We start from the raw sequence: 10,788 nt of genomic DNA, 5'->3' as shown, positions 1-10,788 counted from the left end.
CCAGCTGTTTCACACCCCCTTCCAGGAGCGGCGCCAGGGGTTTTGGCGCCCTAGGTGGGGGTCCTTCCGCGCGCCCGGTCGTCGTCGGCAATTCTGCGGTGGGGGGGGCCTTTCCGCGCTCCCGGTCTTCGGGGCACTTTGGAGGCGGGTCCCAGAGCGAGTGAAGGACCCACCGCAGAATTGCCACCAAAGACCCGGAGTGCGGAAGGACCCCTCGCCGCCGAATTGCCGCCCCCCCAAATCCTGGTGCCCTAGGCAAGCGCCTAGGTCACCTAAATGGAAGCGCCGGCCCTGCCCCCTCCCCCTGGTTCCTCCTCCAGCCTTTGTCCTGTTTCCCGGGCAGAAGGTGTCACCTGGCCCCAACCCCCCATCTTGGGCTCTCACGTTACATGCTCAGGTATCTTCCCTCAAGGAAAGTCTCCCATCCCACACACAGTCCCAGTAAAACTCCCCTGCAACATTCCCAGGTCAATACTCCCCACTGCCAGCTGCATCACAGCGACCTCTCCCGAGTCCCCACAGAGACATAGGGAAGCTGGGAGCTGCAGGATGCTTGGCCAGGCTGAGGGGCCTAGGGTTTCCTGGGTTTTGGAGGGACTTCTGCTTACTTTGGCTGTTCTAGATTTCGCCTGCAGATTAGAGACAACATATGATGAACGCAGGAAGAGATGACACATCATCCACTTCCTGTAGCTGGAGCCACCAGCTGAGTTCCTCATTTGGGGCTTGGTTGAGTTGGGCTTCGGGGTGTTGGTGGCAGCGCTGAGGGGCCCCTGGCTGCCCCCATCATGGCATCTGCTCTCACTTTCCTCTTCCTCAGTGAGTATCGAATAAAGCCAGGGCGTGTGCCCATGGGGGGATCTGAGACCAGGGCGTGTGCCCATGGGGGGATCTGAGACCAGGGCGTGTGCCCATGGGGGGTGGGATCTGAGACCAGGGCGTGTGCCCATGGGGGGATCTGAGACCAGGGCGTGTGCCCATGGGGGGTGGGATCTGAGACCAGGGCGTGTGCCCATGGGGGGAAGTGGGGGTTGAGACCAGGCTGTAGGATCCAGTTGCTCTGGGATCTGGTCACTAACGAGCCATCTCCTCTCCAGGCTGCTGGCTGGCCGGGCACAGTGGGGTGTGGGGAGGTGAGTATCAGTTTGTGGGGAGGACAATAACATCAAGGACGGGGGAGGGGATAAGTGGGATGGAGAAAAGAGGAACTGAGCCCTGAACCTTCCCCCAAACTCAACCCAAACTCCCCCCATGAGCTCAGACCCGGCCCCGTTCTTCTGTGAACCTTCCCCGTCCCGGCCCCACTGGGGAATAACTAGGAGCTGAATCTGGCTCGTGGGGTCTGACGAAGCAGATGGGAACCATCCTCTAGTTTAATGTCCTGCCCCCACCCCCCCGCCCCCAGGCTGTGAGGATCGGGGTCGGGGGTGGGGGCAACACATGGATTTATTTCAGCTCATACAAACGTTAACAGGGCCCATCCATGGGCTCTAGATCCCCTTGGGGAACCGAAACGTTCACGGTCAGTGCAGCCGCAGGCAGAACCCCCAGATCCTCCCCTGCCCCGAGATCCACCCCAACACCTCCCTCCCCTGCACTCACAGCCCCACCCCCCGATCCCATGACCTGGGGAATGGTGGGTCTTGTGAGACTCCTGCCAGTCACAGACTCTATTTCCAACCCTGGGGTGGGGGGCAGAGCTGCAGGGGGGCACTGGTTAGGCTCCCTGGCTGGCCTCAGGCTGGGCCGGGGGGGGCAGGGGATCTCTCCTGCAGCCGGGTCCTGAGCTATGTCTGGGTGAACCCCCTGCCCCCAAACCCCATGGGCCGCAGTGTCAGCCCTGGTAGGGGACAGACTCCTAGAGAGGCCGAATGACGGATGGACTGAATTGGGGCGGGGGGAGGTGGGGGCTGTGTCTCCCTGTTTAACTCCTGTCTCTTGTTCAAAACAGGGCGAGAATTTCCCAAACCCACCGTCTCGGTGAGCCCCAGCAGCGTGGTGGCGCTCGGGGGAAGCGTCACCATCCGCTGTGAGGGTTTGTACCGGGACATGGAGTTCTTCCTGCGTAAAGCTGGACAACCGAACCCGCAGAGGCAGACGGTGCCTGATGGGACCGTGGCTGAATTTCCCATCCCCAGTGTCAGCCGGGAAGATGGAGGGAGCTACACCTGCGACTATCGCTCCATAACGGATCAGAGTCGCACATCGCATCCCAGCGACTCCGTCGAGATCATTGTAGGAGGTGAGGGAGGGGCCCGGCTCAGTGTCCCGGCTCCCAGCCTCACACCCAGCCAGACCCACAGGGGGTCTCTGCATGATGGGACACTCAGAGCCAGGCTCTGCCCTGATCCCTGGGCCCAGCAGAGGGGACGCCCAGCCGGGGAGTGGGGACAGAGTCACTGGGGGTTCCCCAGCCAGGGGGGAGAAGCAGCCACTGGAGATTTGGGGCAGAGGAAGGCCGGGGGCTGGGACTGGGGGCTGGGGTTGGCCTGGCCTAGCACAGGGCTGGGGTCACCCGGGCCGGCCAGTGCAGCTGGAGCTGCTCAGCATCGCACGGCTGGAACTGGAGTCGGTTGGCTGGCTGGGCTGACCTGGGCCTGGGGCTGTGCCGGGGGTCCTCTGGAGGTGGGGGTGGGGGGCTGGCTTGGGGTTCTGGCCAGCCGGGGTTTCTCCGGCCAGGGGAGGGTGTGGCGAGAGGCACTCAGGGCTCCTGCCATGGGAAGTGGGGCCTTGTGTGTCAGGGTGGAGTTGCAGGGCTAGCCTCCTGGAAAGGGGGGTCCACCCACCGCCCATGGGGGATGGAGTCACTGGGGGGAGCAGCAGCCACTGGAGATTCAGGGAGGGGGGATCCCTGTCCCCGGGGGAGCTGTGGAGCAGGGGACCTTTCCCAGGGGGATTCTCCCCATCTTGGGGGATGCACAGAGGGCTCGGGGCCCAGGGGCTGCTCAGCTGGCTCCGGCCCCTCCCCACTCCCCTGGAAACCCAGCACTCAGTCGGGAGCTGTGCTGGGGAGGGGAAGGTGGCTGGGCCGTCGTGTCGGTCCCTCCCCCACCTGGAGTCTACGTCTCACGGCCTGTTTGCTTCCCACTGCAGAGCCCAGCTACCCCAAACCCAACATCTCCCTGAGCCCCAGCCGGGGGGTCTCCCTGGGGGGAGCCGTGAGCGTCTGGTGTCGGGGGCAGCGCCAGGGCGTGCGGTTCGTGGTGAATAAAGAGCGACGTCATTTCCCATCTGTGGATTCGGACGACAATGAGGCTGTGTTTCCCATCAGCAACGTGAGCCGGGAGGACGGGGGGAGCTACAGCTGCTCCTATCACAGCAGATCGGAGCCACACGCCGTGTCGTACCCCAGCGACCCCGTGGAGCTGGTGCTGAGAGGTGAGGGGCCCGGCTCGGCGTCCCCGTTCCCAGCCCCACCCCCAGCCAGACCCTCACGGGGGCTCGGTGCCAATGGGACGCTCAGAGCCAGGCTCTGCCCTGAGCCCTGACCCCGCAGAGAGGACGCCCGGCTGGGGAGCGGGGATGGAGTCACTTGGGGGGTTCCCCAGCCAGGGGGGAGCAGCAGCCCTGGAGGTGACTTTAACGCTGTCCCCTGTTTGTATGAACCGTGAGTCGCTATTTAATCCCGTGATCCCATCCCCTCTATTCTCCAGCGCCCGCCCCAGGCAGTGCCCTGGCCCGGGCTGAACGAGGCAGGGGCTGCAAGAGAAGCAGTGGCTTGGTGGACACGGCGCTGGGCTGGGACCCAGGAGATCTGGCCCAGCTCCTGGCTCGGCCACAGACTCTGTGCGGTGGGAGCACGTCGCGGTTTTCAAAAGTGTCCTTCATTGTGCGGGTGCCTCAATCTTCAGGGTTCTCAGGCCGAGCGCCCACAAACCGAGATGCCCACAGTTAGTGGAGACCTCTGCAAACACTGGCCTCAATAGCGCTGGATCCCTTGTGTTGCGGGTGCATGTAAGGCCCCCGCCATGAGGAGGGCCTTGTTGTGCCAGGTGCTGCATAAACACAGAGTGAAGAGACAGTCCCTTCCCCTGGGAGCTCACTGAGGAAAGTGACTATGTCTGTGCCTCAGTTTCCCACTATGTAGAATGGGAGGCTGACTCCCTTCTTGTGTGCGGCTCGGGGCCTGGTGCTGGGCGGTGCCGGGCACCAGAGACCAGCCCGTGAGTCGCTCTGTGCTCGCGGGGCTGGATGCAGTGAATGAGGCAGGGGCCACACATGGGCATATGAAGATCCCAAGAACTAGGGAGCCGCGGCTCCATGTCTGTGGGGCTGGGAGCCCAGCTCGCAGGGCTGGGATTCTGGGTGGGGGGAACTCTGGGATCTGGGAGAGAATCTCTGCCCAGGGGCCCCAGGATCTGCCCAGGGCTCTGGCTGGCCAGGGAGGCCGGGGCTGGGTGGGTGCCTGGGTCTGGCTCTCACAGCCTGTCTCCTGTGCGCAGATCCCAGCTTACCCAGACCCTCCATCTCTCTGAGCCTCACTGGGGTCACCACCCCAGGGGCAGACGTCACCATTCGGTGTCAGGGGCAGCGCCGGGATGTGAGGTTCTTCCTGCACAAGCCTGGAGACCTGAACCCGCAGCAACACATGGACCCTGCTGGAGACGGGGCCAAGTTCCTCATCCCCACTGTGGGCCAGCAGCACAGAGGGAGCTACAGCTGCAGCTACCGGCCCCGATCAGAGCCCTTCGTCTCCTCAGAGCCCAGCGACCCCGTGCAGCTGGTGGTAGCAGGTGAGGGGCCCAGCTCGACGTCCCCGCTCCCAGCCCCACACCCAGCCAGACCCTCGCGTGGGGCTCTATGCTGCTAGGATGCTCAGAGCCAGGCTCTGCCCAGTGGGAGATACAGCTGCTCCTATCACACCAGATCAGAGCCATTCGCTGTGTTGTACCAAAGTGACCCCATGGAGCTGGTGGTGAGAGGTGAGGGGCCCGGCTCAGCGTCCCCGTTCCCAGCCCCACACCCAGCAAGACCCTCATGGGGGCTCGGTGGCAATGGGACGCTCAGAGCCAGGCTGTGTCCTGAGCCCTGACCCCGCAGAGGGGACGCCCGGCTGGGGAACGGGGACGGATTCACAGGGGGGTTCCCCAGCCAGGGGGGAGCAGCAGCCCTGGAGGCGACTTTAACGCTGTCCCCAGTTTGTATGAACCGTGAGTCGCTATTTAATCCCGTGATTCCCTCCCCTCTGTTCTCCAGGCCCCGGCCCAGGCAGTGTCCCGGCCAGGGCTGAATGAGGCAGGGGCTGCAGGAGAAGCGGTGGCTTGGTGGACACAGTGCTGGGCTGGGACCCACGAGATCTGACCCAGTTCCTGGTGCAGCCACAGACTCTGTGTGATGGGAGCACGTTGCGGTTTTCAAAAGTCTCCTTCATTGAGGGGGGAGGGGCCCTCAGTCTTCAGGGTTCTCAGGCCGAGCGCCCACAAGCTGAGATCCCCACAGTTAGTGGAGACCTCTGCAAATGCTGGCCTCAATAGTGCTGGATCCCTTGTGTTGCGGGTGCATGTAGGGCCCCCGCCATGATCAGGGCCCCTTTGTGCCAGGCGCTGCATAAACACAGATGAAGACACAGTCCCTTCCCCTGGGAGCTCACTGAGGAATGTGGATATGTCTGTGCCTCAGTTTCCCACTATGTAGATGGGAGGCTGACTCCCTTCTTGTGTGTGGCTCGGGGCCTGGTGCTTGGCGGTGCTGGGCACCAGAGACCAGCCCGTGAGTCGCTCTGTGCTCGGGGGACTGGATGCAGTGAATGGGGCAGGGGCCACACATGGGCATATGAAGATCCCAAGCACTAGGGAGCTGGGGCTCGGTGTCTGTGGGGCTGGAAGCCCAGCTCGTAGGGCCATAATTCTGGGTGGAGGGAACTCTAGGATCTGGGAGTGAATCTCCCGGGGGGCCCTGGATCTGCCTGTGGCTGGGGGAGGCTGGGGCTAGCTGTGGAGGCCGGGGCTGGGTGGGTGCCCGGGTCTGGCTCTCTCAGCCTGTCTCCTGTGCGCAGATCCCAGCTTACCCAGACCCTCCATCTCTCTGAGCCCCACTGGGGTCACCGGCCCAGGGGCAGACGTCACCATCCGGTGTCAGGGGCAGCACCGGGATGTAACCTTCTTCCTGCACAAGGCTGGAGACCTGAACCCGCAGCGACAGATGGACCCTGCTGGGGACGGGGCCGAGTTCCACATCCCCACCGTGGGCCGGCAGCACGGAGGGAGCTACAGCTGCAGCTACCGGAACCAATCATATCCCTTCATCTCCTCGCAGCCCAGCGACCCCGTGCAGCTGGTGGTAGCAGGTGAGGGGCCCGGCTCAGTGTCCCCGCTCCCAGCCCCACACCCAGCCAGTCCCTCGTGGGGGGCTTCATGCTGCTGGATGCTCAGAGCCAGGCTCTGCCCTAAGCCCTGGGCCCAGCAGAGGGGTCGCCCGGCCGGGGATGACGTGGGTGGCAGGTACAATAGGCCAGGGAAAGCTCTGCCTTCCCTGGCTGGAGCCACTGCTGAGGGACGCTGGGCTGTGGTTGGCCAGCTGGCCGGGGCCTGGGGCTCGCCGGGGCCTGGGGCTGGGGGCTGCTCTGGCCTAGCACAGGCCTGGGGTCACCCAGGCCGGCTGGCTCCGCTGGGCTGCCTGGCATCACATGACTGGGGCCCAGGTTGGTTGGCTGACTGTGGCTGACCAGGGACTGGGGCTGTTCCGGGGGTCCTTTGGCGGCAGGGGTGGGGGGCTGTCTCGGGGTTCCGGCTGGTCCGGGGGTTTTCTGGCATGGGGAGGGGGGTAGTGAGGGGCACTCAGGGCTCCTGCCACTAGAACCGGGGCCTTGTGCGGCGGGGGGGGGGCAGTTGCAGGGCTAGCCTCCTGGAAAGGGGGGTCCACCCACCTCCCATGGGGGATGGAGTCACTGGGGGGAGCAGCAGCCGCTGGAGATTTCAGTCTGAGGGAGGGGGGATCCCTGGCTCCAGGGGAAGCTGCGGAGCAGGGGGCCTTTCCCAGGGGGATACTCCCCATCTCGGGGGACACACAGAGCTTTTGGGGCCTAGGGGCTGCTCAGCCGGCCCCTCCTCACTCTCCTGGACACTGAGCACTCAATGGGGAGCTGTGCTGGGTGGGGGCCGGTGGCTGGGTAGCCGTGTTGGCCCCTCCCCGCCCGGGGTCTGTGTCTCACGGCCTGTCTCCTTCTGCTCCCAGAGCCCACTCTGCCCAAGCCCGTCATCAGCCCCAGCGGGGAGGTCTCCCTGGGAGGATATGTGTCCATTCGGTGTCGGGGGCAGGGCCTGGGCGTGCGGATCGTGCTGAATAAAGGGGGACGCCATGTTGCACATGTGGATACGGAGAAGTCGGTGTTTGAGTTTCCCATCAACAACGTGCGCCGGGAGCAGAGCGGGAACTATAGCTGCTCCCATCACAGCAGGTCGGAGCCATTCGTCACGTGGAGCGACTCCGTGGAGCTGCTGGTGAGAGGTGAGGGGCCCGTCTCGGCATCCCTAGGGTTACCATTCGTCCGGATTCCCCCGGACATGTCCGGCTTTTTTCAGTTAAAAATAGCGTCCGGGGGGAATTTGTCAATGTCCGGACTCCCCCGCCCCCATGCAGAGCGTGCGGGGCTTACAGGGCAGCCGGCCAGATGGTGCCACTCGCACGGGGCTCCGGCAGCCAAACCCCTCCTCCACTTCCCCCCTCCTCTCTCCTGCAACTTGAGACCACTCCCCTCCTCTCCCTCCCTCCCCCCACCCTGCATTCACAGATTGCCATCGCCTCGGCCTCCGGCAGTCTGGAGCTCCGAGCCTGCTCCCCTCCCCTGCTGCCGAGCGCGCTGCTCTGCAGCACAGTAAGGGGGCCGGGAGTCAGAGAAGCGGCAGAGAGGTTCGGGGGGGGGGTAGTCAAGAGACACGGAGCAGGGGGGAGGGTTGGATGGGTCAGGAGTTCGGGGGGGGGCTGTCTGGGGGTTGGGGGTGTAAGGTTTTGGGCAGAGTACAGGTGGGGGGGTCTCAGGAGGGGGCAGTTAGGGGACAAGGCACAGGGAGGCTTAGGTAGGGGGTGAGGTTCTGGAGGGCAGTTAGGAGCAGGGGTCCCAGGAGGGGGCAGTCAGGGGACAAGGAGCGGGGAGTGGTGTTTGGGAGTTCTCGGGGGGGGGGCTGTCAGGGGGCAGGAGTGGGGAGAGGGATCGGAGCAGTCAGGGGACAGGGAGCAGAGGGGTTTAGATGGGTCGGGAGTTTTGGGGGGGGCTGTCAGGGGTGGGGAGTGGTTGGATGGGGCGTGGGAGTCCCAGGGGTCTGTCTGGGGGTGGGGGTGTGGATCAGGGTTGGGGCAGTCAGGGGACAGATAGGGGTTAGAGTCCTAGGGGGCCAGTTAGGATGTGGGGAAGGTCTCAGGAGGGGGCAGTCAGGGGACAAGGAGCAGGGAGGCTTAGGTAGGGGGTGGAGTCCTGGGGGGCAGTTAGGGGCAGGGGTCCCAGGAGGGGGCAGTCAGGGGACAAGGCGTGGGGGGGAGGGTTGGGGGTTCTGAGGGGGCAGGAAGTGGGAGGGAGTGGAAGGGGCAGGGGCGGGGCTAGGGCAGGACAGTGGCGGGGCTAGGGCGGGGCTCCTCCCGTCCTCTTTTTTGATTGTTGAAATATGGTAACCCTAGGCATCCCTGTTCCCAGCCCCACCCCCAGCCAGACCCTCACGGGGGCTCAGTGCCAATGGGACACTCAGAGCCAGACTCTGCCCTGAGCACTGATCCTGCAGAGGGGACGCCCAGCTGGGGAGTGGGGATGGAGTCACTGGGGGGTTCCCCAGCCAGGGGGGAGCAGCAGCCCTGGAAACTACTTTCACGCTGTCCCCAGTTTGTATGAACTGTGAGTCGCTATTTAATCCCGTGATCCCATCCCCTCTGCTCTCTAGCGCCCGCCCCAGGCAGTGCCCCGGCCCGGGCTGAATGAGGCAGGGGCTGCAGGAGAAGCGGTGGCTTGGTGGATATGGTGCTGGGCTGGGACCCAGGAGATCTGGCCCAGTTCCTGGTGCAGCCACAGACTCTGTCTGATGGGATCTCGTCGCGGGTTTCAAAACTGTCCTTCATTGTGGGGGGGCCTCAATCTTCAGGGTTCTCAGGCCGAGCGCCCACAAGCCGAGATGCCCACAGTTAGCGGAGACCTCTGCAAATGCTGGCCTCAATAGTGCTGGAGCCCTTGTGTTGGGGGAGCATGTAGGGCCCCCACCATAATCAGGGCCCTGTTGTGCCAGGCGCTGCATAAACACAGAGTGAAGAGACAGTACCTTCCCTGGGAGCTCACTGAGGAAAGTGACTGTGTCTGTGCCTCAGTTTCCCACTATGTAGAATGGGAGGCTGACTCCCTTCTTGTGTGCGGCTCCCGGCCTGTGGTGTTGGGTGGTGCCGGGCACCAGAGACCAGCCCGTGAGTCGCTCTGTGCTCAGGGGGCTGGATGCAGTGAATGAGGCAGGGGCCACACGTGGACATATGAGGATCACAAGAACTAGGGATGTTCCTCCTCTAAAATAGGGACAACTGCGCCCAGACCTGCTCTGCAATGACTCCAGGTGTGAATGGCACCTGGCTGGGGCAGGGACTGTCTCTTGGCCTTCCTCTGTTACAGGAAAACCCGAGGAAGTGAGTGCCCCGCTCAGCGAGGGATGGGTTAAGGCCGCCGCTAAGCCGGGCTGTAAAGGGGTCATAGCTTGGATGGGAGACAGGGAAGGAAACCCAGGTGCTGGGGCAGAGTCCCAGCAGGGGGCGCACTCCCCTGGCAGTGAGATCTGGTCCCAAAGCCCCTGGGCAGCACTAAGGGGCGCTGGGCTGCAGGGGGTGGGGCAGGGGGCTCTGTGGGAGCCACTGGGCTGCCAGGGGCGGGAACCTGTCTCTAGGGTATCCAGGCTCAGCAGCTGGAGGGGGCGGGGCTCCCCCTGGCAGAGCGTGGGGGGCAGGGATTCTGTCCTGGCCCCGCCCCGTCCCAGCTGCCCTATAGGGCAGAGGGGCAGGGCTGATACATGGGGATCAGGGTCGACTCATGGACAAATCTGCTTCATGTCTTTGCAGGGTAAGGACCAGCCCCGAGACAGAGCAGATGAGACCCCAGCTCTGCTTCCCACCCCAATCTACCTGCCCTAGGATTCAGGACTCCTGGGTTCTCTCCCCGGCTTGGGATGGGAAGTGGTGTCCAGTGGTTACACCAGGGGGGCGAGGAGGTTTTAATGTTGTACTTTTTACTTATTTTCCTAATGATAGGTTGATTCTCATTAGTTGATAACCATTAAAAATGTTGATTTGCAACTAAATATAGTCTTTACACTAAATCTGATGGCAAACTATATCTATCCACGTTGATTGAAGCAGTTATATGGAGTCATTTACATTTCTTCAGTCTAATTTTTACATTTTGAATATGTTGGAAAATGGCAAATGATACATTTATTTCCTAGATTATGATGATTTTTTTACTTCTGATTTGTCCAAGCTCTGTTTGGATGGAAATTCAAATGCACTCAAAAATGCACAGAAACAGCATTTTCAATATGTTTATTAATTAAATAAAACTACCCTAAATGTGCTGAATACATAATAAAAAAAAAGTGGATCAAAACGTATTTTTCATTTGAACCTAACTGATGTAAGGAGGTATCTGCAATTAGTGACATCGACTGATTGTTTCTGGTCATCGTATCATTGAAGTGATGCAGGGAGCTACAGCTGCCGATATAGCACCAAATTAGACTTGCCCATCGTATCTCTCAGATATTAGAACTAGTAGATCTGATCCCCCCACATGTAGTATTTATTCATAGATTGGAAGAGGAAAAGAAGCTTTCC

The 10,788-nt window shown here is 62.3% G+C and overlaps 1 protein-coding gene across 2 annotated transcripts; it reads left to right on the top strand.

The window, feature by feature from the left end:
- Positions 1-661: 661 nt before the first annotated feature.
- On the top strand, positions 662-10,561 carry LOC101933416 (immunoglobulin superfamily member 1-like). Of its 2 annotated transcripts, XM_065571023.1 has the most exons (8): positions 662-819; positions 1,098-1,133; positions 1,952-2,242; positions 3,094-3,378; positions 4,443-4,733; positions 5,996-6,286; positions 7,174-7,446; positions 10,018-10,561. In XM_065571023.1, the coding sequence occupies exons 1-8, from the start codon at positions 789-791 to the stop codon at positions 10,020-10,022; spliced, it is 1,503 nt and encodes a 500-aa protein (XP_065427095.1). In that variant the 5' UTR covers positions 662-788; the 3' UTR covers positions 10,023-10,561. The 2 variants fall into 2 exon arrangements, with proteins under 2 accessions (XP_065427095.1, XP_065427096.1); XM_065571024.1 differs by lacking the exon at positions 1,952-2,242 and having other exon boundaries at positions 664-819.
- The last annotated feature ends 227 nt before the right edge of the window (positions 10,562-10,788 follow it).

The sequence above is a fragment of the Chrysemys picta genome, chromosome 17 (assembly GCF_011386835.1).
Source record: "Chrysemys picta bellii isolate R12L10 chromosome 17, ASM1138683v2, whole genome shotgun sequence".
NCBI classification, from domain to species: domain Eukaryota; kingdom Metazoa; phylum Chordata; order Testudines; family Emydidae; genus Chrysemys; species Chrysemys picta.
The sequence above is the reverse complement of the archived record's forward strand: the minus strand, read 5'-3'. Positions and strand labels throughout refer to the sequence as shown.

Excerpts from the sequence above, each read along its gene's own strand:
- LOC101933416 (XM_065571023.1), top strand. The coding sequence starts at position 789 with ATGGCATCTGCTCTCACTTTCCTCTTCCTCA. Across the intron at positions 820-1,097 it reads TCTCACTTTCCTCTTCCTCA|GCTGCTGGCTGGCCGGGCAC; the intron begins GTGAGTATCGAA and ends TCTCCTCTCCAG. Across the intron at positions 2,243-3,093 it reads CGTCGAGATCATTGTAGGAG|AGCCCAGCTACCCCAAACCC; the intron begins GTGAGGGAGGGG and ends TTCCCACTGCAG.